Here is an 18,194-nt window from a genome sequence, read left to right on the forward strand (position 1 = left end):
GTGACCTCAATAGTATAACCTTTTTGCACTAGTAAGATCAACGAGGGGGGAAATTAAAATAAAAGTTAATTGGATTTTATGTTAGTCAGCCTTATATTAGGGTTATAGATTGATTAGCATCATCTTGCCCAATACTGTACAATATGACCCCACAGTTATTTAATTTTTAATTTGCTAAAAAAATATTGTGATTTAAATTATTTTAACTATAATTTGTGTTAATCCTATTTGTGTTAGGTTTTCATGAGGATCACTCGTTTGGAAATTATTTTATTAATATTTTAGAAATATATTTTGTTATATTATACAGAAATGTTCAGGAAATTATTTTTTAAGTTTATTATTCGCTAATGGAACCTCCCTTTTGTATTTTCTTATGCATAAAACTCCAAGGGCCTTCATATATGGACACTTGTTCTTTCATCCCTTTATTGTATAAGAAAATTTATTTGTCAAGTGTAATATCATTCATTTAAGACTTGATAATTGAATAGTATTTTTGTAGACATTATATATTGGCCTTTTAGTATTTTTATCATTTTGAACGTGGGAAAACATACTAGTGTTAGCTCCACCCAAATGCTGATATCTGTCTGGATCTCAATATAAGATATCAGAAAAGATAAATTGATATCCAACATAACCTATATTTCAATATCAGATGCGATATCAAATAGTCGTTGCTACAATACCAATATCTAGCATCATCATCCTTCTCAATATTTGTATTCACGTCTTGAGGTTTGGATGTTGATATCTGATATCAGACTGAAATATTGTATTGTCTGATATGATATATTTTTTAAGTATCATGCTATGAAGAAGTATCTGATGGGTGTTATGAACACACTTGTATGCTCTGAAATAAATGTCTATTTGCTATTATTCTTGTGTGAATTCCCTGAACACATGCGATGACTTATCAAATTATGATGAGATCATTATACAACAACCATTATTTGTCAATCATATATTCTAAATACTCCTATTCATTTTATACTCCACGGATATCAAGTAGCTTGATAGATAACCACTACGTGATCCTAACTATATGATCAAGTATGGTTGATCATCTGGCCATTAGCGTGGAGACACTAAGGACAAATGGCAGGTGCTCTTTGTGGAGAGAGTTCATTGAAGTTATCAGCATGAATCCTTTAATGATATTACACTTGAGAGCCACTAAGATATATTCAGAATACAATTGTATAAATGGTATGATGACCTGAGACTGATGATATATTTTGTATGTACATAAATGATTTGAATAAGATGCCCACAACCCCAACTGTGACATTCAAAAATATCTTAGGTCTGACGCGGTAAGAAATAAACGAAGGTGATTGAGTGGTTACAGTGGACCTTCCTCCTATGGTATAAGGAGAGATTGACTCGAGGATGAAGATGCATCAAATTGTTGGCCATGGTCATAGGAAAACTGTAGAAGATATTGTCCAATGTTCCCCTGTGATATTATTATACATTCAATGTCTAAATAAATGCTTTATATCACTGTATATTCATGAATTATCATAAAAGTATGTTTTTTATGATTTTTGACCTAACACCTTAATTTACATTATTGTGAGATTTTTTAACTTCCTTGAATTCAAGTGCATGGTCGTATATTATTTGGTGTTATTTAATGCAAGGCCATATGAAATATTTCCCCAAAAAATAAATGGAAAATATGGGGAGGGAGAGGAATGGTTTATAAGGAATGACAATGCCCAATGACAAATCCTAAGGCATGATCAAAGGATATCCAAAGCCAATTAGATGCAGCTGAAGGGCTTCCATGGCCAGGTCAAAAGGCACTGTAGAATGTGCATTTGGTGCACTTTGAATTGGCACCCACTTAATGGGCTTTAGTTCTCATGCTGTTGCGCTTTAATGAGTTTCTTATTCATTTGAAGATATCTTTTGGAAAAAAATATTTTCATAACTCATCGTAGTTGAACACGAATTTATATAAAAAAAATATATAGAAGGATCAAAGGCTGAGTATATTATTCAGGTATTGGGAACAAAAAACTCAATTTAAGACTCATCAAAATAGTTTCATAGGAATTATATGAATGAAACTCAAAACTTCATCATCACATATATATGCATATCCTAAAACCACAATGAATTGCATCCTGCATGAAAATATTATATGGCCATAATGCACCTAAAGGGCAACTTTCGATTAAATTTTTACATAGCCTTGTTATCTATATTCTTAACTGTTTCCAAAAATCTCCCAACTATTTCTACGAAATAACACTTATTTTTACACGTGATCAGAACAACGATAATTGAAAAATAAATATCAGAAGATCAAGGGTAAACAATGTACTTTAGGTATCATTAAAAAAATTAGAAGACCTTTCCACTAAAAAGAACACTGATTCAAAAAGTTAATGGACCAAGTGCGAAGGCCCATTACTGGCCCATTTAGAGGTCTGAGGTATAAATCTCCCAAATAAGTCCTACTAAAAGACCGTTTATTTTTACATGTGATCAGAAAAATGGTAATGAAATATTAAATAACACAAAAACAAGGTAAACCAATGTACTTTATGTATCATAAAAAAAATATAAGACCTTTCCGCTAAAAAGACCACTTATTCAAAAAGTTAATGGGCCAAGCGTGTAGGCCCATTACTGGCCCAGTCTGAGGTTTAAGGTATAAATACCCGCAATAGTTTTTGATTGTCCAGGACGTGGACGATGAACGGGACATGACAGATTTCATCCCTTCCGACGTCCGGAGTCAGTGCAGGGATGAAGGACGGGACAAATTTTTTGTCTGACAGTACTAAAACCGTCTTATCCGGTCCTCTGGGGATGATTTTTCGTCCTATTAGGGGAAAAAACTGTCCCGTCCCTCGTCCCAGACGAAAAAAACCAGTTATATTTTTTATTTTTAAAATTTAATTATAGGTCTGTTGTCTGTTGGCTACCAATAGAAAGAAGAAACCTTTCGTGTCTGGTGGCTAACTGGCTATCTACCCCTTCCCCTCTCGTCGTCGGTATACGGTGCCACCTCTCTGGGCTCGTACTTTCTTCCCTCTCCGATCTCACCTCGCTTCCTCTACGGACGCCATATTTTCTTCCCCTCCGATGCCACCTCTCCCGTCTTCGTCATCGGGCTTCCCCGACGTCCGCTGCACCCGTCCTGATCGGAGATCGCGTGGCTACATCTCAACCGTCGGATGTGAATACAGCCGTTAGATTCGTCCGTCCATCGTCCAAGACCTCTCGACGGACGGTTTTTTCGTCCCACGGGACGTAAACCGTCCCGTCCGGTCGTCCCCGGGACGATTCTTCGTCCTGAATTTCTCACAAGCACTTGGACGGGACGATTTGTTCGTCTGGGGACGAAACAACAGTCCCGTCCGCGTCCTTGCACTATAAATTACCCGTTCAACTGCTGACTTCGTACTGCACGTAGAGGGAGGGGCAGCCATGGCGGATGGCTCGGAGTCTGCTCCTCGATCGTCCGCCCAGACAGCATTCCGATCTCAAGAGATCCTTGCGAGCCTCGCGGTAGATGATCTTTTTTTTTTTTCAAATTTTCAAATTTGATCTTCTAGGGCCGTTCTGTCTTATAATCCCGGTAATTGATGCCAATTTATTCATTTTTTTCTATCCGTCTCGCGGTAGAATATGTTTCCTTCGATTGTCTTTCTTATAGCAGAGATGGGTGTCTTGTGCTGCTTGGAAATCTGGAGAAAGGTTGCGAAACGAATGCTCCCTTTTTCAGATGATAAATGTAAAACATTTCTGCGAACTGTTCGTGGAAATGTTAATTCTGGAGAAGACTTGTGCTCCCTCTGCTTGAGATGGTTGTCAATTGTGTGTTTTCTGATTATTTCTTGGAGGAATGACGATATAATGAGGGATAAAGAACTTTGCCTCATTGATTATAAGGTCGTATGTGTAGTCATATTTTCCGGAGTTTGTGTTGTGGAATCCCATGGGTAAAGGGTGACGCTTATTTTCAATTTCCCAACTGCGAATGTTCTTAAACCTTACCTTATTAAATTTCAGATGTTATTCTGTGGTGTAGACATATTTCTCTTTATTTTCAAATTTTAAGAAAATTTTTCTCGAATGGGAAACTAAAAGAATATTGAGATAAACGATGGTTCGAATGGATTTCAAATATCTGTTAAGTCCGCGTAGTTTCTACCGTTGAATGAATTATGAGAATTATTACGGAGCCTCAAGGGCTGTCGGTTTAATTTAACATAGAGTTTTATATAATACATTATTTTGTCGCCGAATTGGAGCATGTGTGGTAGTGTTGGCTCTTAAAGCTTGTAACTTTAATGAAAGGATTGATTAAAGAATAGAAACCCGATTAGTCTGATTGGCTTAATTTCATCTTCTCGGACCTTCAATGTAAGATTGACATTAATTGAGGTTAGCGTTCCAGATATGTGCATTTAGTCGTTGATTACATCCAGAGATTGTTTCACCCATTCAGTAGAAGAAGAAATAAATTTTTTTGGGGAACTTTGACTTATTTTAAATGTTTTCGGCTTCCCCTCATCATTGCCAGGCCTCTGTGTCCGATCTGAGAGCCCATTATCAGGTGTATGAGGATGCATTCTTCAAGAAGGCAAAAGGTTTGTCTATCGGATAAATGAAAAAAGTCACCATATCCATCTGTGAAAAATAATTTGCTACCTTTGATTTCCAATAATGATTTTTGATAAGTTGTCTATTTTCAGAAAAGGCCTCTCCTTGGATCCTAATTTCATTTTTTACCATCAAAATGAATGAATTCAGATGAGCTGCTGGTCGTGCGCGAGCAGCCAACTGTGGCGTTTGGAGTTGCCATTACTGCAGGCCTCCTTCTCATGCGAGGTACTCGTCCTTTAATTTTTTTGCTACTAAAAGAGCGGCTGCCATTACTCTATCAGTTGCTATTCCTTGTATGTCCTTGTTTTATTAGTCTTTATTTACATTATCAATTTTTAATGGGTCATTTGATGGGAAAAAGAAGGGATGTCAGATATTTCATTTCCCAGAAGCTAGATGGAAACTCTGTACTAAGTAATTGTTACGATTCGTGTATTGAATTACAAAAGAAAGAGGAAGCGGAAAGGACTTAATATGAGAGACAAGCTTACCAAAGAAGGGCCAAAAATCTATCCATCCTTCTTGACCTTTTAGCAGACTGTTCGGGACTACACATTAACCGTGCCAAATCAGCCTTTGTCGGGTTCGGATTATCGCAAGAGGAGGAAGCTCTCTGTTCTAGAGCCTTGGGGACACCTATTGGTACACTTCCCATGAAATATCTGGGTCTTCCATTGACAGGGGGTCGGATCAAAGCTATAGACTGGCATCCAGTAGTGGAGAAGATAGAGCGGAAGTTGGAGGGATGGCAAAGCAGAGTGTTATCGAGGGGGGGACGATTGGTGTTTCTACGCCACGTGCTGTCAGCGGAGTTGGACGCCGACGGCGAGCGGACGATTGGGCTGCTGTGAGGCGAGGCAGTCCGGACAGAGCGATGCCGGCCGGGCGGTGGCGGAGCAGGGCGGGGGTTCTCTCTCGTCTCCTCTGTCTCTTCTTCTTCTTCCTCTTCTTCCTCTTCTTCCTTCTCTTCTTCCTTCTTCTTCTTCTTCTTTTTCTTCTTCTTTTTCTTCTTCTTTCTTCTTCGTCCTCGGGAGGGGGATTTCCTCGTATCGAGGGATATTGTATGCAGACCAGTTCGCTTGGGGGGACTAGGAGTTCTTAAATTACAAGATCTCAACCTAGCATTATTGGCCAAGAGGGTTACAGACTTATGGGACAGGATACATCGATGGCTACACTTGTTTTGAAAGACATGTATGGCTCGAGTTTGAACTGGGAAGTTCACGGATATCCAGTCCGAGCAGCCTCTGCATTTTGGCAAGGGTTGAGGTATGTGTTTCCTCAAGTCTGTGATTTCTTCGAAGCCAAGCTAGGAGATGGCATGTCATTCCGGTTTTGGCTAGACGCATGGCTCCCCCTGGGCACATTGAAGACAAAATTCCCACGCTTGTATGCCCTTGCAAGGACCCCCCATGCCACAGTGAGCGAGTGTTGGGATGGCACATGGACCCCATGTCTAGGCGACACCTTATCCGACCAAAGACTGGAAGACTATACAAGGTTGCCGCAAACAATAATCCACCTACGCCCGCGAGGAGGGACACAGGACGAGTGGAAGTGGATAGGCGCATCCTTTTCTGTTCGAGATGCTTATGCGAAGCTTAGCCGCAGACAGGAAGGGGAGGAACTGAGGATACTTTACGCGAGTCGCACCATATGGAGACAAAAGTTTCCCCTTAAGGTGAAAATATTCTGTTGGCTGCTCCTCCTACAAAGAATAGTGACGAAGGTTTTTTGGAGGAGATGGCTCGCAGAAGCTTCGGCATTGTGTGCTATGTGTAGAAACGGTGATGAGGATTGCGCTCACCTCTTTTTTGATTGTTCCTTTGCCCGAATGGTATGGACCTGTGAGCCACTCAAGGGGGTGGATATCTCATCAGAGGTGGCATTTTGGGAGTCAGTACAAAATGGAGCACCTAGGGGACGAGCTGGACAGGTTCGGCCCTTCGCAGTGCTATGGGCACTATGGCTGCACAGGAATAAAGTCATCTTCAACGAACGGGAAGCATCGACGGATGCGGTGATACAAGCAGCTGCGGGTTTTACTGTTGCATGGTGTAAAATCCCAAGGTCAAGGCCCTGGACGACCTTTTAGGCCCTTCATGTACTTATCGTTTATATTTTTTATCTCACTGGGAAGGTCACCGACTTTGTGTGATCTCCCCTATCCTTATTTCAGGAAAAAAAACCCAATGAAGGGCCTTATCAGCACCTGCAGTGATACATGCTGACAATGGGAATAGCCGCTGGTTATTTAGGGGGGAAATGAGAGGTTTGAAATAAGGAGCTATAAATGAAATTTAGTGTGGAAAGAGAAGGGATTCAAGATTGCAACAGGCTGGAATAAGGGGAACAGGCTTGCAGATTTGGGATCTCAGAGCAGGGTGTATTCTGGAAGCTGGAGGCTGCATTTGGCCAGTTGGCGAGTGGGAGGTATCCAGCGACAGTGAGCTGCATCTGGAGCAGGAATCCTCAATCTTGTAGCAGGCGGATATTCTCATTGGGTTCCATCTAGCATTTCAGTTTTTCTTATGAAATCTAGTCTCTTGCAGTGAGTAACTCTTATGGGAAGTGTTGGGACTTATCAGTTATCATGAGTGGACTTAGTTTTTGAACTGTGGACATGGTGTTTTGATTATTTTACATTAAATTACTAATTAGATTTGACATGTTTAATCTCTTGATATAATGGGATTTTATGCATTGTGCCAACGAAAATTCCTGATCGCCGCTGTTGGGTCCATCTCTAACGGAGAGTGATCAGGGCAAAACGCCTCTTATATGTTGTATTCAATTGATGGAGAAGACTCCCCTTTTTACACATATGTAAGTGGGCCCCAGTTGGCCCATTAGTACTTAACCTGGGAAATCTCTGTAGGCCCTTATAGATGGGCACTTAAAGGATTTTTAAAAAATATAAGTGAAATTAATATAATGGAAACTAAATATAATCCGCTATAGACTGCACACATCCCTCCCCTGCAGCGATTTGTAATATCCAGCGGGCAATCACATGTATATCTCTTCATCCAGTTCTCTACAAAGGAAGGCATTTTTCACATCAAACTGCGGAAGGTGACGCCCAAGATTAACTGTACGGGCAATAAGAATACATACAGTGTGTTAAAGACTTACCAAGGAGCTATCAGAGCAAGAGAAGAAGAGAGGACAAGTCACGTGGCCACCTGGCCTGTGGACGCCCAACCGAATGAGGGTGGGAAATGAGAAGACAGAATAAAGAGAAGCCTGGGGGGGGAGGAGGAGGTGCATCTTTTCTCAGAAGTTGTTGCGGCCAGATCCTCGTGTCTCGGAGGCTGATCCAGCATCTCGAAGACTCAGCAAGGGAGGGAACGCCGATCCGGCCTTCCCTTGAGAACTATTTTTACCTTTGCCGTTAGCCTATGTGTTTAACAATCTTCTTACTCTACTATGTTTGATCTGATTTCAACCGACGACTCCGCTACTTGTCTCCGTCCTTCTTTCTATTCGTCCCTCGTGCCTTCTTCTACGGGCAAGATACTTGGTGGAAGGCTACGACGTCGGCTCCTAAGGAGGCTTAACACAGTGTTGGGCTTAACAACAGGGGCAAATGTCTCCCCATAGTCAATTCCATAAATCTTAGTGCTGTCTTTAGCTACCTATCTCGCGTTGTATTGCTCCAGTGTCCTATCGGAGTTGTATTTTACATTACACCGATACAAATCTCCCCCAAACGTACACAAGGCCGAAGAAGCATTGGTCAACTTAGGTGGGGTACATGTTTCTTCTAATAAGGTGGACCCCCCTATGTAAGAGGCCGGGAATAACTCAGAAACAAGGTTTTCAAATCTCGAGAGTCAGTTGCTGTGGCGATGAGACTGAAGCATGTGAGTTTTCCGATCTAAAGAGGTGACAAGGCCGATCTGGCTGGTTAATGAACTCCTATCAAGTTTCTCTCTATTTTTCTTTCTTCTCTCTTCTCATATTCTTGTCTCCTTCGTTCTCCCTTTCTCTGTCCTATGTTATCATGGTTTGGGAATCAGACTCAGTCATTTGGAGCTAGATTCCCAAAAATTCTCATTTCATTGACTGAGAGGCGTAATGCACTCAGTAACACCCGACTTTTTTGACGTGGTTGTTAAGTCTGATGTCCCAAGTATTATTCTTGAGGAGAGAATCTTTGTATCCATTGCCTCCTTCCACACCACATAGCCCAAAGCTTCACTGACATTCTTGGGAATAATAATAGACTGCAGAGAATCTTGAAAGGCTTGATAGGTACTGGACCAATCCTCAAAATCATCCTCTGCATGCCCTCGAGCAGTAGTGTCATCCTCAGGCGCAGATTGAGTGACATTTACAGCCAGTGTCTGTAATTGGTAATTGGGGCCTCATCTACCTGAGGTTCTGCAACTGGATCCGTTTCAACCTGATCTTGCATTGTCAGCCCATAAAGGAAGAACTCCCCTCCATGGCGAAGCTCCTCCCTCCAGATCAGCAGACGAGGACTCCCCTCCCTGCTGCTCCGGCCTCCTCGATGGTGTAACTGTCGGATTTCTCTTTCAAGAAAAGGAAAAAAATGATTTACCAGATTCGCCATCCCTTATTTATAGGGATCTGTCTCTCCCCCACCTTTCTCGGTCAATACGTAAGGTCAACGGCCCGCCCTCTGCTTCCCTCTTCATTTGTACTTCTTTGAATAGAATCTATCACAATCGAAGCCGGATTCCCTGAGTTGACAGTCTTCTCAGGTGGGTGACTTACAAGAGATAACTGGTTTTCTTCCTCCAGAATGACATGGATGGGATTCTCCAAATATGGGACCATTTCCCTGTTTAAGATTTGACTATTAAGGGACTCATAAGCAGAGTTAGGAACAATGAGTAATTTGTACAATCAGTTGTCCTTCATTGTGTACTTAGCATGCCATCATGACCATCAAGAGGTTGATAATGGTCCATCTCCCCCCAAATAGATTGAAGCTCACATGCATAATCGGTAACAGTCTCCTATCCATGACAGAGGACACCCACTCTGTTCAAAAGATCATAGATGTGCGAATATTGGTTCTTTTTTGCCCGGCTTTTGTGGATACAACTCCAGACCTCCTTGGTGTGTTTGAAATTTAAATATTTCAGGGACAAATTACCTGCCATATTTCTGAGGATCCGTGTATGAACCAGTGCATTGTCCTTGTCCCAGGCCTCTTTAGGTTGCTTCTCCTTTGTCAAATTATGCCTCAATCCATGGTCTCTCAATATGAGTTTGATATAATGACTCTGGTCCAGAAAGTTGAATCTCGTGAACTTTGGAGCATAAGGTACGGGTAGGAAATGTGTTTGGCCTGCAGTATTTGCCTTGTGAGATGTGATGGCATTATCTACTTCGGATTCGGCCATAGGAAGAGATGACTTAGGTGGCAGATTCAGCGGTTAATCACAGGAGAACAAGAACCCCCTGGAGATACTGCAGGCGAACACTCCCAATGCTCTAGCCTGGCTCTAGAAGCCCAGGCCGGATCAAAGGAATCCAGTTTAGTCCATCTATGCATCTGGAAGGTTCTCCCAACTCGTCTGGCAGAAATGATATGATCCGCCTCAGATTTGGGTGGTCCCAAAAGTCATGGTACCAGAGATCAGCAACAGAAGAGATCAACCCTTGTTGACGTGAGGCTAGAGATTCCTGTTTTGTTGACAGATATCATGTTTTGTTGACAGAGATTCCTGTTTGCCCTTGGCAGGTCATCTTTTCCTGAGATAGATTAGGGAAAAGCACCTCTTGCATGTTGTTTTTAATGGATGGGGATGAATTCCTTTTTTACACATATATTAGTGGACCCTAGTTATCCCATTAATACTTAACCTAAATTTTTTGTGGTCCTCTACAAGGAAGAGAGGCTTTTCCCCTGAATGGGTGACATGGGTGCGATAATGTGCTACGTCTCTTTCCTTTTTGGTCTGTGTGAACAAGCTTCCAGAAGGGGGATGGATTCATCCACAATGGGGGCTCAGGCAGGGATGTCCATTGGCACCATTATTTTTCTTATAGCAGTGGATGCCTCGGCTACATGTACCATTCAAGGATGCACACATGACTTGCCAAGGGGTTTCCAGACAGCGAGCTACTCAAAAGGCATTCCGTTGCTCCAGTTGCTCCACTAGGCAGATGACACCACATTCTTCATGGAAGGCTCTGTGGAGGTAGCTAGATACTTCTCCACATTATGACACCTATTTGCAAATTTTTTGGGCCTATTGATCAATCGCGCCAAATCAGCTTTCATGGGATTTGGGCTATCACGAGAGGAGGTCTAGTGCTCAGAAGTCTAGGGGACACCGGATCCCTATGCTATCTAGGCCTGCCATTGATGGGGGGATGACTCTCATCCACATATTGGCAGCCGATGATCAAGGCGGAAAGGAGATTATATGGGTGGCGGAACAGAGTGCTATTGAAGTGGGGCTACTTGGTGCTACTACGGTCGGTCCTTTGGGGGATATCAATATTCTATCTCTAGGTCTTCAAAATGCATACGGGGTAGGAAACACCTGGATGGCATGATGATGTGATCTTTTTGGAAAGGATTGGGGTCAGGGAATGACAAGGGAATTTCTTTGGTCTCCTGGGACTTGGTTTGTAGACCCCTATGGATCGGGTGGTGTTGGGTTGCTTCATCTACACTCCGTGAAGTTGGGACTGCTGCCAAAATGGGAGGGCAAAAATCATGATTGTCCTGATGGACAGTTATGGCTCGGGGCTAGATTGGGAGAGGCGGAGGGATCCAGTTCAACGGGAATCTGCTTTCTGGCATGGTATGCCACATGCCTTGCCCCAAATTTGAGATTTTTTTTGGCGCCAAGCTTGGGGATGGATCCGTTCTTAGATACTGGTTGGATGATTGGTTGCCTAGAGGAATTCTAGAGGAGCCCATGCCACAGTCAAGGCGGTTGGGATGGCACATGAAATCTGATCTTGGTGGGTGTTCTGTCAGATCAGGGGTTGAAGAGCTGATGGGCGAGCAACAGTTGCTATTACCTCTCTTACCTTTGAGCAAAGCACAATATGGCTGAGAGTGAAGAGGCATCTTATTTTCTGTCAGGGATGCCTACATGAAGATCATAGGGAGATTACCGGGGGATCCAACAATCACCACCACATGTCATCTTACATGGAAGCGGAAGGTTCCCATCAAGGTGTGAGTTTTTGGATGGTTGTTGCTTAAGCGGAGATTTGTGACACAAACCCACGTGCGGAGAATGTTTCTGGATGTTTTGGCAGAATGTGTTATGTGCACATGGGGCAAGGAAGACCATTCCCATCTTTTCTTTGAATATCCATTTGTGCAGGTGATATGGGCATTATAGGAGATCACAAGGGTGAACGTCTCTTCAGACAAAGCCTTCTGGGGTTCTTTCAGGGAAAGCAGATCCAGGAGGAAGGCGGATGAGGAAGGCTCTTTGTGATTCTAAGGGCGATATGGTTGCCTTGTAATGAAGGGTTTTTTAATGAGCTTGACAGAAAACATTCTTCATGACATAGAGAGTTCTGTTGCGTACATGTTTAGAAGGAAGTGAAGGGAGGGCCATCCTGGCCATCATTTGCATTAAATATTGATACGATCCTCCACCCCCAAGGGTATCTTAGGAATTTTAGCCCACTAGGGGCATTTTAGTTATCTCATGTTTAGGGTAGATTGCTTCCTTCTCTTATAAATATGTATAGCCCTCGCTTGAGGAGGGCAATCAAGACATAAGGTAAGATCGGCCTCTTGGCTCACTATCTCGATCCTCCCTGTCTCAGTCCTATCCCCTTGCCCGTCCAGCGATTCCCTATCACCACAATCGTCTCACCGGATCTTCAGCTGGCTCCCCTCTAATCCGATCCCTACCCTTACTGTTTGGTTCTTACACTTCTAGTCTCTGCCGATCCCCCTCCCCGCGATCGTCAACCCTTCACCGTGTCATCAGGCGGCTCGTCCCTGGTCGATCCCTGCCCCATCTGTTCGACCCCTCCTATCATTCCCGTTTTGACTCTCCTACCCCGGGAACGTCTATCTCGCCTCGCCCTCTACCCTCCTTCCGATACGAACCAACACTGAGGTTCTTATCAAATATTCATCTATTTTTCATCGCACCTGGTTGATCGCTTTTCTTGGGAGATCTTTGCTATTTTTCCTTAAAAAAACTTAATCCAGGAAGTCCCTATAAGGCCATTTATATTTGCACTTATAGGATTATAAAAAATAGCAGGGAAATGAATATGACGAAGACTAAATGTAATCCCCTACAGTCTCACAGTTTGTAGGCACGCTGTATCTACTTGAGTTTTTCTCTTGTAAACTCCAATAGTTTTGGGGATTTGGATCAACTGGAGTTTTTGAGAGATAATCAATGAAGGTCAAGGACAAAAGTACTCTTCAATTTAAATTAGTCTATTTTACCCGTACTAATTTTTTCGATAATTTGAAGACCTATCTCTCGTGTGGTTAAAAAAGCGGTTGGGTTTTAAAGTATAATATAACTATTAACTGCGGCAGAAACTATGGATATCCATAAGGTGATAGCATGGGTTGGATCACATTTAATGTTCTATGGCATGGAAAATATCATTTGCTTGATCTGATTCGTCTGTTCTGCCATTGTCTCTTCATTTTAAGCTTCCACTTTATTGTGCATCGCAGTCCAGCTGAGTTTTGAATCTTATGAATGACATTGACGCTTTCAGGTCCAAGAAGATTTTTGATTCGTCAAACCATTGGTCGCTTTCAAGATCAAGAGGTTTGTACCGTATACATTTTTGGCTTGACGTTAATATTACCATTAAATTGCATCAGTATCTCCGATAATTCATCAAGGTCCCATCTTGGTTGATTTTTCAAGTGTTCAATTTGCGTTTATGTGAAATGTACTTGTAACTTCTTTATGTTGTGTTTTCTTTCATTCAGAAAAATATCTAGTGATCCCACCTCTGTACAGATCATGGTTCTTCGAATCTTTATTTGTTAGAGTAACATTGCGTGTAAAATATGTCAATTTCTAGGTTTGAAGTACTCCACTAGGCAATTGCGAGTACTCTCACTGAAGGCTCTCTCATTTTATTTGCTATTTAATGGCAGACAAAAGGGTGTTGAATGATATGCTCCTCAACCACTTGAGGGGTATTTTCATCATTTCCCTACGTGCATATGTTACCTTTTAATAGGGCTGCCTCCCTTTAGGAAGGCAACCCACAAGTGAATTGAAGTGGTTCCTGTCTCCTCCATCTCTTGCCATCAATCTTCCTGCAATCCGCTCCCTCTCTTGTATTCGCAATGATCTTACTACTGGGCTTGCATTGCTTTTCCTATCTTTTTCTCTGTGGACCAATCCTAAATCATGGGTCGTGTTCGTCATTATAACAAGTTCAAGGTTGATTTGATAGGGTCAAAATCAGGATTTTTTTTTTTGAAGAAAGATAGGTGAGATCGCACAATGTCGGTGACCCCCCTGATCAGGATCTTATTATTACATCTGCGGTCAGGCTGCACGTGGTTGATGTTTCTTTCGTTGATAATATTTAGGGCCCATTGAAACTTTCATCAGAAATCTAGAAATAATCATTGGGTTATGGAAATAAATGTTTTATAAGTTTCTAAAATTCTATTTTTGACTCCAAATATTTTGAATTATTCACACTTGTCTTCTGGAATTTCTTACCTTCTAAAATAGCTCTTTATTTCTTCTCAACTTGTTTTGTTATTATTGTTTTACCTCTGATTTTTTTTAATGAATTTACCTTTGATTTTTTAGAGGAGAACGATGATTTTTTCCTACTAATTTTATTCAAATAGATTAATATTCCGAACATGTCTGATTCTGAACATCACGATCAATTTCAGACTCAAGGCACATAGACCCAAAAAAACTGAAGAAAAACTAGTGAATGTGATTTATCATCAACAATGAAAAACAATGAATCATCGTCATCATCTTCATCCCGGTTTCCAAGAGCTGTCATTATCATCGTCACCATTATCCATCTGTTGATGATAAATTGTTATGATCATTGTCACCCAGTTTCCAAGAGTCATCACGGGCATTGTCATCCATCATCGATCCTCCAGTTTCCATGGATCATCATCCATCTGTAGAATTCATCATGTTCATAATCGTTGCCATTCGTCCAAGCCACATGGATGACAGTGACATTTACAAAATTTAGGAGTGATACAGATGGTGATGAATTCGTCCGCTAACCGTATTAATGGCAGATTGATCATTATTTGATTGCTTTTAACATCAACTGACGCTCACACATATTTTCTTCCCCATTTAACTCAAATGCAGGCGGTTTTTGCCAAAGCTGTGAACAGCACAAAAGAACTGGAGCAAGCAGCAGGATCAGTCAAGCTGGAGACAAAGAAACTGCTAGAAAGAGCTTCTTTTGCTGAGCAAGAGATCCTGAGCGGCCGTACCAAGCTCAAGTCCTCTTCTCCATCTTTAATCTGCCACTCTTTCACCAGTACCTTATGTTTTACCATCCTTGGAACAATGACGATCTGAGGATGACAAGTCATCTTCGTCCTCATCATTTGTTGTTACAGTGATGTCAGTGACAGAATCATCATCGCCATCGTCATCATGCGGTAGGTGACGATGATGATGCCGTCATCCATATCATAGTCATGGAAGTGTGAGAGGATGAAGACTTCATCATCGTTATCATCCTCGTCCTCATCATTTTTCATTACAAGGATGACGATGTTGTTGGTGTCATTGAAATCGTCATAATGCAGCAGCAGATGATGACGAGGATGACAATGAGGACCTCATCATCCATATCCTAGCCGTGGACATGCGGGAGGATAACGACTTTTTCATTTTCATCGTCCTCATAATTTGTCATTACAGGGATGATGATGATGATAGAGTCCGTGGCTAGAATTTAGGATGACTATATTATCATTGCCATCATCATTGTCATTCATTCGCATATAATGATGATGATGATGATAGAGTCGTCATCACCCTCATCATTATATAAGCGTGAATGACGATGATTTTTTTTTTGAATTAAAGCGTGAATGACGACGATGATGGTGATGATGATATCATCATCCCATATTCTATCCATCGACAAGTGGGAGGGTGATGACTTCCTCGTCGCTATCGTCTACTATCCCTCCATGTTTCATCTCGAATGTGCTCCTGGAGCTGAAGTTACCATGTTATGTCCGCCAGGGATACTGGCCGCCAGATCCAGAACCTTGTGAATCATATCAGAAGAATCGAGACTGATGTCCAAGGTTAATATTATGATATTTTGATGTCTCTTTCTGTTCTTTTTATGATTTCGATATCTCACAGTTGCTAAATCTGTGGAATGTTCTTTCTGATGGCATCCAGATTTCATGGAGGAGCTGAGGGAGATGCCTGACGGGGAAGCATTAAAACTTAGGAAAGAGGTTAATTTCCATTTCCCTCTTTTCTATTTATCAACATATCAATGTATATGTCTTTCTCTCTACTTTTCAGTTTTGACTTATTTTAATTGGATCATTTATTTTATCCAAACATCATAGTTTTTCCATTTATATCTCTATCTTTCTATGAATATAAATCTCTCCCTACTCTTTAAGTGAGTTTATTATTAAGTGGATAAAATAGGTTATCCAAACGTCGTAGCTTTTCCATCTCTTTTAGTATGTATCATCTACCTATTTGGAAATATATATTTTTCTCTACTCGGTTTTACTTACATTCGTTGGATCAAATAGGTTATCCAAAAGTATACATTTTCAATCTCTCTCTATTGATCTATCTTCATGGCATATCTATCTCTCTGGCTACTCTTTAATGACATATTAATCTGATCAAATAGGTGGCATCTATGGGGGAGCTGGTCAGGCAACAGAAGGCTGAGTTGGAGAAGGAGACCATGCAGATCTCTGAGCTGGGAATTCGAGTCTGATGATGAATTATGGATTTATTTTATTTTTTTATGCTGCCAATACCCTACTTCAATTTTTTTCTGATATGGGATTTACTTAATGAATTTTTTTATCAGATGGGGTAAAAATATAGTTTAGACATACTAAATAGTGATAGGGAAAGTTGAGAGAGAAAGAAACATAGAAAGAGATTTGTGGAGAGAAAAAGATTGATAAATTTTATATTACATTTTTATAAATTGAACAAAGAGTTAAAAAATATCCAAAAATATAAACAGATGTGGTTTAAAATTTTAAAAAGTGCTAAAATGTCAATCAAATTTTAAACAGGTGTATGTTCCTTCAGGTCCCATCATCAAATGCTGATTAATTAGTTCACTTTATAATTGTCCATCCGTCAGATCAGTTCAGGTCCTCAGAAGAAACTGGAAAGACAAACCCTATAACTGAAGGCCCACTCAGTCCAGCCCCATCAGTCACGAACTGTCGCCCCTCCTGAATCCTTTACTCTGAAAAGAGTGTCTGTGATGGGAGATGACAGGGAAAATCAAATGAAACATACTTGAATCCCTCTCAAAAATGTCGCTGGAAAGGCTATAAGAGCTGACTCCAGACGTTGTCTAGGATGTCGTCCAGTCAGTATTGAGTCGATGCTCGGGTACCGAGATAGTGATGCCAGACATCGACACTGTCATTGTCCGACGGATGAACCCAAATGGGGTATGTAACTACGATGAAATGATGCGCCTACATGGTCGTACTTGCAGGCCCCAACTCGAGGAGAGAGTGCCAAACTCTTAGCTCCAAAGGGGTCACCGGATGACGGCAACCGTGGCCTCTCGAACTTCGTCAGAGGGGTGACGACGTCTACGGCGCCGAACGGAGTCAATCCGTCGGGGCTCGCATGCAATGGACGGGCTCGACCCGTACCAGTAAGACGCTCACTTATCGTATTTTTCTCTCACTTTCGCTCTCACATATCTAGCCCAAGCGTGGTGGAGCCAATTCAAAAATATACTGCAAGGAATAATATAACGAGTGGGGGGGGGGACAACATACCTCGTCGGCTTGCGGCCTGTTGTGCAGGTTCCTCGTCGTTGCGGCGAATGGCAGGTGGAGAGGACCCGTAAAGGATCGGCGGCTCGACTAGCGGTAGGGCGCAGGCGCAAATGACAGACTAGCTTGGAGGTGGAGGGGAGGGGCCGAAGGAGATGCTGTTCAAGCGTCAACTAGGCCCGGCAGCATGACCGGTCCGTGGATCGGTACGGACTGGTGCGGGCAGCTGAGGCGAGCTTGTGGCTTGCCGGCGGTATGGTGCCGCACGATCGGTCTGTGAGGCCGAGCTCAGGGATAACCACCAGAGCAGTTGGTGGGTGGGCAGAAAACCTTTCAGCCGCGTCACCGGGTGCTCGTGGTGTCTAGGAAACTGTGTGCGGTGCAGACTCACTCAGTCGTCAGTGACCCACCTTTTCCTTGGTCGGGAGTGTAGACCAAACCCAGAGCCAGGGCACTGACACTTCTGGCGCCTTGCTGTGGGTTCAGCGTCTGGTGAAGCGTTGAGTGCAAGTACCCAGTGTCTTGGGACGTCAGCCACAGGCCCCACGGCGGGACCCAACCGAGTTGAAAACGGAAGGGGGAAGACCGGTGTCTC

At 42.2% G+C, this 18,194-nt stretch overlaps 1 protein-coding gene across 1 annotated transcript; it reads left to right on the plus strand.

Moving 5' to 3' along the window:
• Positions 1-3,409: 3,409 nt before the first annotated feature.
• Positions 3,410-16,658, plus strand: LOC144714589 (chromosome-associated kinesin). The gene is made up of 8 exons (XM_078589363.1): positions 3,410-3,534; positions 4,553-4,619; positions 4,783-4,860; positions 13,339-13,391; positions 14,940-15,076; positions 15,834-15,898; positions 15,999-16,057; positions 16,474-16,658. The coding sequence occupies exons 1-8, from the start codon at positions 3,454-3,456 to the stop codon at positions 16,561-16,563; spliced, it is 630 nt and encodes a 209-aa protein (XP_078445489.1). The 5' UTR covers positions 3,410-3,453; the 3' UTR covers positions 16,564-16,658.
• Positions 16,659-18,194: the final 1,536 nt, after the last annotated feature.

The sequence above is a fragment of the Wolffia australiana genome, chromosome 17 (assembly GCF_029677425.1).
Source record: "Wolffia australiana isolate 7733 chromosome 17, ASM2967742v1".
Classification (NCBI taxonomy): domain Eukaryota; kingdom Viridiplantae; phylum Streptophyta; class Magnoliopsida; order Alismatales; family Araceae; genus Wolffia; species Wolffia australiana.